Source organism: Carassius gibelio, chromosome B19, assembly GCF_023724105.1.
Source record: "Carassius gibelio isolate Cgi1373 ecotype wild population from Czech Republic chromosome B19, carGib1.2-hapl.c, whole genome shotgun sequence".
NCBI classification, from domain to species: Eukaryota; Metazoa; Chordata; class Actinopteri; order Cypriniformes; family Cyprinidae; genus Carassius; species Carassius gibelio.
The window spans coordinates 27,703,327-27,718,907 of record NC_068414.1 but is presented as its reverse complement, the minus strand read 5'-3'; the positions used below and the strand labels follow the sequence as shown (position 1 = coordinate 27,718,907).

General features: G+C 34.5%; 1 protein-coding gene across 1 annotated transcript; it reads left to right on the top strand.

Annotated features, from left to right (window-relative positions):
• Positions 1-9,556: 9,556 nt before the first annotated feature.
• Positions 9,557-12,996, top strand: LOC127978541 (C3a anaphylatoxin chemotactic receptor). Its single transcript, XM_052583265.1, has 3 exons — positions 9,557-9,770; positions 10,932-11,469; positions 11,741-12,996. The coding sequence occupies exons 2-3, from the start codon at positions 10,933-10,935 to the stop codon at positions 12,251-12,253; spliced, it is 1,050 nt and encodes a 349-aa protein (XP_052439225.1). The 5' UTR covers positions 9,557-9,770; position 10,932; the 3' UTR covers positions 12,254-12,996.
• Positions 12,997-15,581: the final 2,585 nt, after the last annotated feature.

Genomic DNA, 15,581 nt, shown 5'->3' with positions numbered 1-15,581 from the left:
CTTTAAGAGTAAGCGTGTACATCAAATTATCCCAAATCATTGTACCTGGATCGAATTAGTGAAATTGTGTGAACTTAAATAGATGTTTATGAAACCACTTTAGTCCTGATTTATTTGATAGGTTATTTGTCAGGTTTTGGACTTTAATCCCTGCTTTTCTTAGCATCTTCTATGAAACAGCCCCTAGGTTTGAATTTTGACCCACTCCTCTTTATACATCCTCTCTAGATCTTTAAGGTTTCTTGGCTGTCGTTTGGCAACTCAAAGTTTCAGCTCCCTCCACAGATTTTCTATATTGAGGTCTGGAGACCTTAATGTGCTTCTTCTTGACCCACTCCTTAGTTGCCTTGGTGGTATGTTTCAGGTCATTGTCGTGCTGGAAGACCCATCCATGAGCCATCTTCAGTGTTCTGGCTGAGGGAAGGAAGTTCTCATCCAATATCTTACAGTACATGGCCCCATGCATTTGCCCCTCAATGTTTCAAAGTTGTCCTGTACCCTCAGGAGAAAAACATGTACATGAACCTTATTGAGCAGGGGACCTTGCAGGTGCTGCATATTTCAGTCCATTGTGGTGTAGTGTGTTACCAGTGGTTTGCTTGGTGACTGTGGTCCCAACTGCCATAAGATCATTATCAAGTTCCTTGATGGTCTTGTAGCCCAATCAAGTAGCCCAATCAAGCCTTGTGTAGATCTACAATCTTGTCTCTGACATCTTTTGAAAGCTCTCAGGTCTTGTCCATGCTGGGGGGAGAGGTTGGAATGGAAGTGGGCAAAGTTACAAAATCAGCAGGGGATCAAATAAATATTTCCACCACGTTATAAATGTCCTTGTCACTTTTGATCAGTGTAATACACCCTTGGGGGGTCATGCAGGACTCTGGACCAATTGGAACCTACATCTTTAACCTGAGCACCACAGTATTTTATATATAGGTCACTTCTAGGCCACAACTCCTACTTGGGCTGAGGTTTACCAAAGTTTCTGTTTTCATATTCGTCTTCACTTGTGTTGGCCCTTGTCTGCAGCAAAGAGAAGGATACATCATATACACACATTAATTTATTATAAAACACTCTACTCAGTGCATGCAGTGCCGATACATAGATAATACGCAGTTCAATAATGAACCAGTGTGCAAAATAGAAAAAAACTCAATCAAGATTATTTTTTGAATGAGAAAATGTGTTTTCTTGCAACAACATTTTAGCACATATTTGAGGGCAAAAGTTTAACTAACGTTAGGATATGACAAATATGCTGACATTTTTTGGCATCTTTAATATTGTTTCTAATGAACTTTGATACTACAACTTGTGTCATCACAAAAATGAAATCAGGACAAATTTCTCCCCTCTATTTTGTAAGCACAAAGAAAAAAAAAGTGCTCATGCAGCATGTCAGCAGAGCATCTAATGATCAGCATATCAGTGTTTAATATGCTTGCACAACTCTTGTTTTCTGAGAAACAATTTCGATCTACTTCCTGTCTCAGGAAATTGATAACCACTTGATAACCAGTCAGTTGATTTAACGGTTGATTGAATTATGTCATGGAAAAAAGTCTCATAGCATCTAAACACAACTTACATGGAATATAACTGCTGTCTTCCAGAGAAAGAAGAAATGCAGCTGTGTTTAATGCATCTTTCAAAGTTTACTTGCATGCCAAGATGCACATGCAAGTTCAAATGTTGTTTGCATGAAGCATGTTGTTTTTCTGTGTAGTTTAAAGCTTTGAAAATTACAATATCTGGCATCCAGTGAATTTGTTTCATACAATTTAGATAATACATTTTCCACACCCTAGTCTGTGGTCTATAAATTTGGATGAAAGCAAAGTTTGTGCTATGATATTCATCTGTTATATCTCGGGTGATTTATGATGATATTATACTTTGTCTTTTTATCAGGCTGAAAAAAAAGAAGAAAAATATGCTTCTAAAATTAAGTAACAGTTATAATTCTAATGGCTTTATTTTATTTTTGAAACAAAAAATAGTTAAAACAAGTGTTAATTAATAAACATTACTGTAATATATTTGTGATTCTCTCATTTAAGTGGGTTTGGAATCTTCATTTTAAGTAAAATGTATGTATGATAAGAGTTAAACAAAAAGATGTGCTTTAAACTAGGTCAATAAACCTGGAGAAGTGCCAGACTAACCGCTTTGGAAAGCCTCATGAGCCCCTGTTGGTCAATGCTGTAACTACAGCATCAGGAGACAAGTGTCTCTCTAATGGTGGTCATTTGAAATTAGTTGTTTAATCTGATTAACTATTTTTTAGAAGTAACATATAAAACACAATACTCTCTAGGAGGTCATGTGTCAGCAAGGCTACTGCCAATGCTACCGGACAGCTTTACCCAGATATATCAAATAAATAGTTCAAATAAAAATTAGTGGAAAATATACTCACCCTCAGGCCATCCAAGATGAGTTTGTTTCTTAAGCAGCATGTTTGTAATAAACTAATCCATCATTAAGAAACTCCTTTTAATTCCTTAAAACCTCTTAATGATGAATTTCTTTCATTCAAACACATAGCTTTGCACTTTACAATATGTTAACTGATGGACTAGAGTTATGTGGATTATTGTGAAGTTTTTATTAGCTGTTAGACTGACGGCACCCATTCACTACAGATGATCCATTGGTGAGCGAGTGATTTAATGCTGATTTTCTCCAAATCTGTTCTGATGAAGATGCCTCATCCCCATGCCAAGTTTTTTTTTGTGCTTTTAATTCTTTGTAATGTGAATGTATTTTTCTTACTTGGATTTTATTATTTTCATTAACTTTTTGCACTTTGCACTAAGGTTGATTTAAAATGTGCTTTATAAATTAAATTTGGGGAAAAAATGTAGTTGAAATGAATTTAGAAAGGAAATTAGTGTCTGTACATTACAGCTGATCTTCTTGCACTGAATTTTGTTTAAAAAACAGGCCGGACATCATGTTATGGATGTCAAACATCTAACCAACCTTTTGTATTTGACCAAATCCACTGCAGTAATGGGAATCAAGAAAAGCGTCAGAAGTCCACATATAATGTATGGTGCAATGGAGCAACCTGAATCAGAAAGAGGAGAAAAAAGCCATAGCTCATTTCACGTCACTGTATTATGACACACACAGACAAATATTATGATATTTACTGGCATACCACTAAAAGATCACCCAAGGATATACATAACTCAAGTTCACATAAAACACATTTCTTTCCTCATTGCAGTTACAAATGGTCTGAGAATGAACATTTTGAAGGATAGCATGTTTACAGGCCTAGCTAGGCCTAATTGCCTAGTGATACTCTTACGAATGTATTTTGATGTGGTTCTAATGTAGTTTCCGATTTAATTGCTTGTTTAGATCAGGAATTGACTATCTGTCCAGTAACTGCCCCTTATGAAGCCACATCAACACTGCCACCAATTTTTCCAAACAGTCTGTCTACCATGAATCACCTTCATCATTAGTCAAGCCTAAATTAAATCACTGTACTAAAGTGATTATGGGTCAATGACACATAAAGACGTCCAAGATGATGAAAAGAAAGCATACATTAAGCTCCTAGACATGTAAACAAGCAAACAAAACAAGTTTTGATTTGACTTCAAGGGGTGTGAGCAAATAAAAAGCATATTTTCTTATCTTTGAATTGAATACATAAGCGCGTACACACAGTAATTACCCCCCCCCCCCACCACCCCCGTTTCTACTCACTGGAATTCTCAATTGCTGCCATTATGGTTTGGCATGTTGTGTCTTGTTTGTGATATTGAGTAAATTTTTGTCTAAAGCAGCTGCTTACTATGGAAGCCTGTTTCCGCTAACTACATAAAAAATAAAACAAGGTACTTGTGACTTTTTCTCAGGATGGTGTGATTTAAACTCGCAATTCTGTCTTTTTCTTAGAATTGTGTGAGATAAACTCGCAATTCATATCTCGCAATTCAATTGCGACTTACAATGCTTATAAGTCAAAATTAAGGTTATAAAGTCAGAATTGGGCTTCCACAGCTTACTAATAACAAAAAAAGAAAAAAAAGAAAGAAAGAAAAAGAAAATGATTGCAGGGTCTCAAATGAATTGTGAATCCTTTAAATGAAACATCGGATGTATGCTTCATATGAGAAAGAGACTGTACATGTGAGTATTTTTAATTATTACATCAGATCCCTCAGTTTTTATCATGCTACACTACTAATGTTACTCATTGAATGAAAGTAGCTTGTTAGCTTGCAAATTCGCCTGAGCTTTAGCTAACAGAAGGATATTAACTATTTATGTCCACAGATACAGGCCTTGGTGTTCCATAGATGTTGTAGACCTTGCAGACATACAGGCTCTGAACAGTACTTCTGGTTATCATTGTTAGAGTCTCTCCTTAATTCTGTAACTCTAGCTTTCCAGATCCACTGTCTCTGTCCCTCTCATAGCGCTGGACTGCAGGGTTAGCATCACTATGGAATCGCTATTTTTGTAAGTAGCACCGAAGCTATTAGCCCTGCCTGACCCGTTTAAAGCACTGGCCCGAAAGTGGAAAAGCAGCCAATGATTTAATGGTCTTCTGGACCATTGCCAAGTCAGCAGTCTTCCCCATTATTGAAGTTTCAAAAAACAAGAGATACACGTAATTTATACTTTAGGGATGGTCATTTAATGAAACTCAAATGTAAATATGCTAATATTCTATACTGGAATAAATATTCTAAGATTCTATGCTGGATATACTGGAATTTTGACTTTCATGAGCTGTACTGAACTTTTGAAATGTTGTACTTTACATGTAATGAATCTAGAAAAGAATACCCCCCCCCCCCAAAAAAAGAACTTTATAGATATGAAAAGATATATAGGCCTATGTGTTGGTGTGACACTGGAGCGCTATAAACCATAGCACGGGTATATTTGTAGCAATAGCTAACACAACATTGTATGTTTCAATATTATCTTCTTTTTTGGCAAAAATTATTAGAACATAAGTAAAGATCATGTTCAATTAAGATATTTTATACATTTTCTACTGTAAATATATCATTTGGACAACATTAAAGGTGATTTTCTCAGTATTTAGAGTTTTTTTGCACCCTTTTATTCTAGATTTTCAAAATGGTTGTATCTCGGCCAAATATTGTCCTATCCTAACAAACCATACATCAATGGAAAGCTTATTTTTAGCTCTCAGATGATGTATACATCTCAGTTTCAAAAGATTGACCTTTATGACTTTTGTCTTTATGACTTATGGTTTTGTGGTTTAGGTTCACATATTTGTAAAAGTTTATTTCGAAAATGAGTATTACAACATTGATTGACTGTTATGTATACTCCTTGCTCAAATGTGTACTTGAGAGGTCCAGGACCCTGAAGTCTGAAGAAAAAATGGTCACCAAATCCAACAGGAAAGTTGTGAAACACAGTGGTGCAATTTTTGTTTAAGATGTTAACAATCAGAGTTCCTTTTAGTAGAGACAACCCTGTTCTTTTTAAACTAAGCACGTCTGGCCCCTCTGATGTTCTTTCCCAAGTTGCCTCAATAGATTTGTTCAGGGAATTTTTGAATGAGTCGGGGGTTTAAAACTAACATGGAAATTGAAGACAGAAGCCATTTATTGCATCTATTTTCTTAGGCTTTTTCATTTCCCATTCATCACTGGTAGCACCTGCATACATAAAAAAACACACAATGAATTTCACCATACTTCACTTTAAAAAATGAATCATGGGTCTTGTAATTTTCATCAAAAAAATTAAGGTGATAATTAAAAATAATGTGTGGATTAAAGAAATTGTGATTCAGTGTTGTATAGAAAATAATGTGGACTTTTTACTAATAAAACCAAGAGATGCGTTTTCCTCATTTTGTTTTAGGAGACTTAAGCAGTTTTGGTGCTTGAATTGGGGAACTGATTAAACTAAAATAATTAAGGAAAGAAGGCTGCCTATTTAATTTGAGTGAATAAGCTCAATTTTGCAGTTTTATTTTAGAGGTGATTGTTAGTTTCCAGCATGCTTTGCATATGGTTGGATATGGAAAGTAAATTTTGAAATTAAATGCTACTTTATGTTTTTGAGTGAAGGGAGGCATCTATTAATGTTTAATGTTCAGTTACATTTGACATTTGTAAGAGTTTCTGTAACATCGAAGTTTCCATTGCACAGTGCAATCGTTACCACTGTGCAGAAGAGTAGAGCTTGTAGTTATGGATACTACTCTTGTAGTTATGGATACTACTCTTGTAGTACTACTCAAGGTACTCTAACCTTGTTTAATGAGCAGTAGCCTTGCTAGTGCTAGTGCAGTACTTTCCAGTACTTCTCAATATTTTCCTATTTGAGCTGATTGGCTGTATACAGTCTTGTAAATGTATAAAATAACAAAATACAAACAGATCTAATTTAAAATAACATACTTTTGAGAATAAACTTAAAATAAATGAGCACATTTCCCTAATTATATTAAATTTATTGTGCCATAGACTAAATAATTTAGGAATTTTTACTTAATTTATTTGGGTACATTTCACAAAAAAACAACAACCTTAAAATCTACTCAAACATGATATGTGTACCATAATTTTTTTAAGCAGATAGCATGTCATATTTTTTTACAGTGTTCCTCAGCTGATTAAGCGCAGCACATGTTTTGTAATTTGAAGTATTCAAATGATCTCATTAAGTATGTTTAAGTTTGCAGACATATAGCCTAAAAATCTGAACATTGGATAAAGCTAGGTTCAGAACATTTGTTTATTTTTGTTGATATATTGGAGTTCTGTAAGTTTTTAAACACTGCACATTTTCTATTAACATATGTTATCCTGCTTACAAATATATTGTTGCTGTGTTTTTATTATTAAATTTAAATTAAATTAATGCATTTAGCAGACCCTTTTTTTCAAAGCGACATACAGTGCACATTCAGGCTAACAGTTTTTACCTAACGTGTTCCCTGGGAATCGAATCCACAAACTTGCGCTGCTCTACCACTTGAGCCACAGAAACATTATACAATTATTATTATTATTATTATTAAATTAACAATTATAAAATATCAAATGCATTTTTGATTATTTTCCTGTTTGAATTGTTTTCTTGTACCGATATTTACTTGACATTTGAATTTAATCATTTTATTTAAATATGTATTATTATTGTATTAGTCTTCCTTACTAACTTTAATTACACATTTTTGTCAGTTGCGCTATTATTTCTTACATTTGACATTGCGTAAACTGCATAATTGACTATTATCATACCTTTTTTTTTTCTGATTGTCAGGTCACATATTCTTAAATGTTGTTCTGTAATGCTATATCTCAGCCGTAGGTGGCAGCACAGACCAACATTTAACAATGTCACTTTTTACATCTTAATTTAGACGAGTTCAAAAGATAAAACAATATAAACACTTGAAAACAAAACATCGCAATCGTTTTTCAGTGACCTGATACTAATAGTTCTAATGCCATAACAAATTGATTTTAGTGAATGTTAATAAGTATTAAATATAAACAATACTATTCACCCATTTATATCTAAGGTTAGAAACTACTTCAACTCATTTAAATTTGAACTGATATGTATTTAAAAACTTAATTCATGGGGGATTTGTAACTAGATGTAGGCAAAAACACAAAATATTGACAAAGAGAACCAGACATGCAAATGATATGCAAATATTGGTGCATACAGTGCTTACATGTGAAATATTGCACACATTTATTAAAATCATTATTATTATTAGTAGTAGTAGTAGCAGCAGTATTAGCATTTTTATTCTTTCAAAATTCAGAAAATAATATGATGTTTTCATGTACAGTTACAATGACTGCTTTATAGACAGGAATGTAATTAGATACATAATATACTTTAAACTATAAAATTTGCTAAAAATGTATTCACTTTTAGGCCATCCCAGATGTAGCTGATTGTGTTTCTTCATATAAACAGATGTGGAGAAATTCTACAGTTTATCACTTGCTCACCAATGGATCCTCTGAATGGGTGCCACCAGAACAGCTGATAAAAACATCACTGTAATACACAAGTAATGTAAGTAACCCAGAAGTTTTGTGTTTGTGATAAATTCGTCATTAAAGGTGCACTAAGCAAATTTTGCCAAACTATGTTGATATTTGAAAGCATCAAAACAAACATGCCCACACCCCAACAAGACCTCGCCTCAGTTTTTTTTGTTTTTTTTTAAATCTCCGCCCCACATGTATGTACACAACCATGGCTATGATGATCGTGGAAACAAGTGAAGATGACACACAAGCATATTCAAACAAAAGCAGCACAGATAAGTTGTGAGAAACAAACAGAGAGATGCAAAATCAACATTACTCACCTATCAAGGAAGGTACTGAAAACAACGCAACCTCTGTGTCAGATTCAAGGCCTTCCACTGCTAGAAGGCTGCTCCAATATTTACACGGGTCTTACCTAATCATAACCCTTAATTTTAATGTTTTGTTTCTCTGATATTTTCCTCTTTTCTTATCTGCCATCTCTCTCTATCTATAGTCGATCTGCTAATATCCATCCTGTGAACTCAAATTAAACACTATCTTCTCTTTATCATTACAGGACACACCCCCTTACTGCTGATTGACTAAAATTGTGTTTTGAGACTCGGTCTGACACTGTGGTCAAAAATGTTTCTTCAAATATTGCTTAGTGCACCTTTAAGTAATTATTAACTTCAAACTGTTGCTTCTGGATAAAATACAATCCTTATCCATAACACGGATTCCTCCAGTGTAAAAGTCTGAATCAGGCGAGAAATATGCACAGATCAAGATCCATTTACAGTACAAGTGAAATCAATCCAAAACAGTAGTTCTAAAACAACTTGATGGTGAATTTTAATGTGGGAGGACAACAGGAGATGGGCTTTTTACAGAAGTAAAAAAAAACATTATTATGGATTATGGAGTGGTAATTGGGTCAAAAGGGACAGTTTAGTCTGCACTGTTAGCCTTGTTGGCAGCATGCCGACATATCTTGCTGTTGCATTACTGAGTCCTGAGTTCAAATCCTAGCTTGAGAACCTTTTCCCAGTCCCGCCCCCTTCTCTCTCTCCTACTGTGCTTCCTGTAAGCTCTATGTCCTTCCAATAATAGGCAAAAAAATGCCAAAAATAAATCTTAAAAATAGAAGCGAGGGTTTAAAGTTAAAATGCTTTATGCTTTTTTCCCCCTTACAAACAGTTTTCCTTTTCACAAGATGTTGTGTTGTGTGTTACTGTGATCCACCATTTGGTTTCCCATTCTGACGGCACCCATTTATTGCAGAGGATCCATTGGTGTGCAAGTGATTTAATGTTACATTTCTCCAAATCTATTGCAATGAAGAAACAACCTCATCTACATTTTGGATGGCCTGAAGGTGAGAAATCCCTTTAACAATCCGTTTAACTTCCCCAGAGGCATAATGGAGAAAACACACATATGTATTTATTTTTGTGTGTTTGTTCATCGGTGTCTCCTCCCTCTTCCTGTTTGTCCTCTCTTTGTCTGTAAAGAAGACACTTAATGATCACATGACAAAAAAAAAGGGAGAAAAGAGTTCAGAGAGAAGGAGAGAACTGGAAATGATGTCAATGAACCCGTCACTTATTTATTTGTCTGTACACTGAACATGACCTAACACTCTTACTCTGTGTCTCTGCTGGACACATTCACAAATTATTATGCAGTGGTGTTTCCTCAAACACTGATTGTGTCAACTAGTTCTTTGAGCAAACTTCCACTAAGGTAAGAACACCCACAGCAATTCATTATCCAGTTGGTAATTTGCTATATTTTTTATTTTTATTTACTAAATTTCTTCCAATGCGATCGATGCTGTGCAATCATTTTATTCCATTTTTTGTGTTATATATACTACACATTTAATATGAGTTTTCAAATATAAGCTGTTAAATTGCCTTTCTCTGTCTTAAATTGTCATGCTTTTTTTGTGTTCTTCTTGTTCGTATGTACTATTGCTTTCTGTTTTAACATGAAAGGAGAAACACAACTAACTCTGATGCAAAACAACAGTTTTTTATTTTTCAAGAAGTATCATTGGGTTTTCCATTGAGGAATTAATAACCTTCAATTAACTGTTTTCTTGCCAGGTTTGCACAACATATTTAGTGTGAGTAAATGCTAAATGTAATGGAAATACTACAATAAGATGTTCTGACCTTTCATGATTCAACAGACCAATTCAAAAGATATAACTCACATTAGCTTTGCTTTTAAACCAGTTTTATGTGCTGCAACCTCTTAGTTGCTAGACAACTCATAGTTATCTTACTATACGGTGTCGCTCAAATACGAGCATGCGATGACACTTATGCTCACTAAATGGCAATGTACCAGAAAAATATTAGCTAACATTGAGTGAAACACATGCACAACACAGGTTTTATGAATTTTTCTTCAGCTGTGTGCCATTTATAAGCACTGGTTTCTTTACACTTCTCTATTTTGGTGAAGGTGAAAGGTTCAATATTTTCCCCCTTTTTCCAGACAGATATTTTGAAACAGACTCTGAGTAATAGCTGGGTGGCTTCTGTCATGTGAGAGCCCGATATGGCTCGATCAAACTATATTTAAAATATATATAAATATTTAAATTAAAATTTCAAGTGTAATTGATATTTTAATAACCACCCCATAAATACACAAGGAAATGGTCCAGGGTGAATAAGAGGAAGTGCATGTAAATGCTTATATTTTTGTGCTCGTATTTACTCATTTCTAGTATTGTAGTTCTTGGGAATTATTTTACACATTACAGATATCATTTTACCTGCATGTACTCCCTGGGAATTTAAACAGTGACCTTGCTAATCATTCCATCTGTGTATCATATAAAATGCTTAATTTGAGCAGACATACTGTATATAATTGTTATTTGTCTCTCAGAATGGCCACCATGCAGCCCCGCTCAGAAATCTCAACCAACCATGAGAAAATTAAAGTGGACATTGATGCCATTATGAATATTGTTACCATTGTCCTCTACACCATCACCATTATCTTCGGCATTACTGGGAACTCTGTGGTCATCTGGGTGGCTGGCAAGCGTCTGAAGCCCAGTGTGACTAACGTATGGCTGGTCAATTTAGCCATAGCGGACCTGATCTTCTGCCTTACCCGTATAACTTCGCTCCTCAAAAAGCTTTTCTATGACTACTGGCCTTTTGGACTCTTTCTCTGCAAGTTCAATGGTTTCTTCAAGTACGCCAACATGTTCTGCAGTGTTTTTCTTCTGGCCGTCATCAGTGTGGATCGAGTGCTCTGCGTCTGGTGTCCAGTGTTCACCAGAGAACGACGGACGTTATTTGCCGCTCGTGTGGTCAGTGTTGGAGTTTGGATTGTGGCGGTGATCTTTAGTTCACCGTACTTTGTGTACCGGCAGGTCTATCTTGGTGACAACAACTTGAGCAAGTGCTCACTGGAGGTCAGAACAACTTTGGAATTCTTTATGCATTTAAAAATAGGCTATCAAATAATTGTATTTACATTATAATATTGCATAGATCGAATTGTTTAATTATCGGTTATATATATGGGATTTATAGCCTTCTATAACCTAAATCATCAAGATGAGTCAATTTCAATTTTCATTTCAAATTTTTATGTGAACTGTCCATTTAAACATGAACTTTCTTTTACCATAGTAAATATGAAATAATTTGTCATCATTCAGAAATCTGATTTACTTTGTGCAGGTGAAAGAAGCATCAAAGGGTGACAATTCAGCAAAAAACGCCTTGTACAGCATTCGCTTCTCATGTGGATTCCTGTTGCCCTTCCTTGTCATCCTAACCTGCTACATTATAGCTGGCATTGGCATACGCCGAACAAGGTTTTCTGGAAAATCGAGGCCTCTCCGGATTCTCGCTGGACTGGTCTGTGCCTTTTTCTTATGTTGGGGCCCCTACCACTGCCTACTGCTGGCCAAGATGGTGGACAAGAAGAGCCAAGCTGTTAAAGTGGGCCTGCCTATTGCGAAGGGCTGTGCATATTTCAACAGCTGCATAAACCCGTTGCTGTACTTCTGCATGGGACTGGATGTTAGGCAACGCTTCAGACAAAGCATATCAGGGATTTATCGCAGAGCACTTATGGAGGAAGGCCACACTGTGCAGTCCCAGGAAGGCACTGCAGAAGAAAGCTGTAATTCTATTCCAAAGACTGCAGGGATCATTCGAGAGAAACCTGAGGACATGACCAAAGTTTAAAAGAGATAGATTTTAATGTCATTTTTGCTTTTTTAGTAGTGGGGAAATATTTCGGGGAGGTTGATATGTAAACTCTGATCAAATCCAAATGTGAAAAATCTATCTCTCTTTTCTTTCTGACAATTTTACTACCAGATTGTCTTTAAAATAATCTTGATATTTAAGAACTTATCTGAGGAAGACATAGAATAATAGTGAAATCAACATGTATATATTTGTGAGTGATGTAACATCTCCAGAGTAAGGAAAAGGCTAAAAAAAAAAAAAAAAAAAAATCCCCCCGGACTCCTCACACCCACGCCACTCTCTTCTTCAAACTGCTTCCCTCTGCTCCGCGCACAGCACACAGCACTGACCACCAGAACAGCTAGCACAAAAACTGTTTTTCTCACAGGCTATATTCAGCCTGAACAATTCATCTTTCAGAATTTTACATTGTCAATCACAACTAACATAGTTATCTGAGATATTATGTTAAACTGCACATTTTGTAACTAACATATCTGCACACTTATAACTTAGCTGTACATTTATCTAAACAATTACATTTTTCCCTATACTTCTATTTCTGTATGTAGTACTTTTTTATACATTACTGTTATATTACATTCCCACTGTGTTATTCCTATGTACTGTATGTCTGCACTACGTAAATACTTTCTTCTACACTGGAAGCTCCTGTCGTCAAGTCAAATTCCTTGTGTGTGTAAACATACTTGATAATAAAGCTCTTCTGATTCTGATTCTGAGTGTAATTTTGACACTTTAGTAAAGCTAAATAATACATGCTTTTGTACATTATAAACTTTAGAATTGAAAGCAATGATTTTCACAAGTCTGTTTCTGTGACCTCTTAGCATTAATATGTAAACCGCGGTTTAGCGGCTATATTTCCTTGCTCAAAAGCCACTAAACTGTGGTCAGGTTCACAAGCGATTCTAGGACTTTCATTTTAGGGTATAATGAGGGTATAACACACACACACACACACACACACACACACACACACACACATATATATATATATATATATATATATATATATATATTTGACTAATAGTAGTAATGGTACGCTAAATGTATATATCAAACCCAATATTCCACTGTACTGCATAGGTATAACATATAACTGAATAAACCAAATACAAGTCTTCATGATCACACACACCTGTTTACTGTACACACCCAGAATGTTACTGTTTGCATTTATAGTACAACCCTTTTACCTTAGCTCAAGTATGCAAACATTGCAAAATGCACTGGCTATTGTATTACATTAAGTAAAATTTTCAAATGAAAATGGCAACATGATTGCTTTATAAAGTGTGTGTTCATATGTGCTTCATTTTCACTGGAGAAAAAAGCTGTGGTGTGATGAGAGATGAACGCAGCGAAAATTCAAAGTCTGACAACATTTTCATATGTCTGCATTAGCACCATTTTTGACGGAATGATGTGTCATTTGAATATCGATTCTGATTGGTCGGTATAGAAATTAAAGGTGTATATATGGCATATTGTGAAAAACTTGAACTAAGTTTCCTACTTTTGAGCTCCGGCTGCCTCTTCTGTGTGATTATTTGTGATTGATTGATTGATTTATTTATTTTTGCATACAAGTGCTATGGGTTTTAAAACTTTATAGAGGTTTTATTCTTGTGTGTTTTTTATTTTAAGATGTTTCTGTTCTATTTTCCTTTTCCTGTCTGCTTGAATGATCCGATTGCAGCCTAATGTTAGAAAATGTCCTTTTAAATATTATCTCATATGCCACCAGGGTTCTGCTTTTTGGGATGCAAAACTGCAAAAGATGTCAACCACTTTCTTTTTTTGTAACAAGCATAAATGGATTCTGAGAAAGTAGCTGAAGGTGTGGTGACAGTTTTAATGGGTGGTGAAGGGGAAGTGAAAAAGTGTCACATCAGTCAGAATGTTTATAACATGAATCCATTTTTCCATTTTCTTCTGAGGTGTCTGTACTATTGTTAATAGTGATATGATGATATCAAGCTGCATCACAAGCAATGTGTTTTTGCCATTGACTTGCGGTTTGTTAGACAGGTGTAAAGTTGTTTCGGGCCCAAAAATAGGTCGCTGGTCTGTTTTAGAAGTAAAATGCAGATTTTATGTTAAGCAGTTAGCAACATGGTTGTGCATGAGATATATCACCAGTCTTAAAAACCATACAAATCTGATACAGACTGTTAACGAGCTTGTAAATCTAAGTTATTTTCTTTATGCAAAGTCTGGGCCTTAATGTTACTGGGAGCTTCACATTACACTTTGAACTACATTCCTGTTTAAGTCAGTATTTATTTTAATTGGCTTGATTACATTCAGTAAGTTTGACTAATTGTATTAATTTCATAATTCTTTGTAATTATAAAGCCCTTTCATCTGAAACAGCACTGTGTAGTGAAACCGAAATACAACTATCAGAAACTCCCTGACAGAAAGTAAAAATGCTCACAGGAAGAAAGAACTTCTGTTTAAGCTTTTTTTGCCCTTTGCTGTTGTTTCTTGCATAATATTTCCCTTTGTCCTTCCTTATTTATTTTCTTTAATAGCAATTTTAGAAAACTTTTTTTGTATTTGGTAATAAGTATTTGTACTTTAATATCCTTCAAAATCATACATTTAAAATAATTACTTATTAAATTGATACAAATGTTTGAATAATTGTTATAAAAATTTATAAAATTAAATTTTTTATTGCTATATATATATATATATATATATATATATATATATATATATATATATATATATAATTTTTCTATAATCTGTAGAAGTAAGCCACAGAAAATAAAAAACACTGGTGCATGAAGATGAGACTCAGCTATTTATATATTAGCAGCAAATGTTCCTGGCTATCTTTTATTCACATTGAAAGTAGCCTTCTGTGAAAGTCTGAAGAGGAAGTGAATTTTCACAACTGAGTGGCGTGTGGACATTTTAGTTTTCTTGCACTTGCATTTAGTCAACCACCCAAAACCCAAAATAAATACACAATATACAATTGATAAACATTGGGAATTATTATTTTTTTTTTTAATAAAGAGATTTTGAAAAGACGAAGAGAATCAAAGAAGACATTTAACCAAGCATTGGTATGTGCTAATTATCAAGTATTTCTATATTAATATAGATATTATGAATTGCATTATGAATTTACTTTTCATATATTCATTTATTATTTGCTCATTTATTCATTTACTCTTAACCTACATTATTTATTTATTCTGTATTACTCAACTCTGTGTGTGTGTCATGTATACGTGATGAAGTCCAAGTCTTTCTTCTTTAGCGTGTGTGTGTATTTGGTCAA

Coding starts and splice junctions, on each gene's coding strand:
- LOC127978541 (XM_052583265.1), top strand. CDS start 10,933: ATGGCCACCATGCAGCCCCGCTCAGAAATCTCAACCAACCATGAGAAA. Junction 11,470..11,740: donor TGAGCAAGTGCTCACTGGAG/GTCAGAACAACT, acceptor TACTTTGTGCAG/GTGAAAGAAGCATCAAAGGG.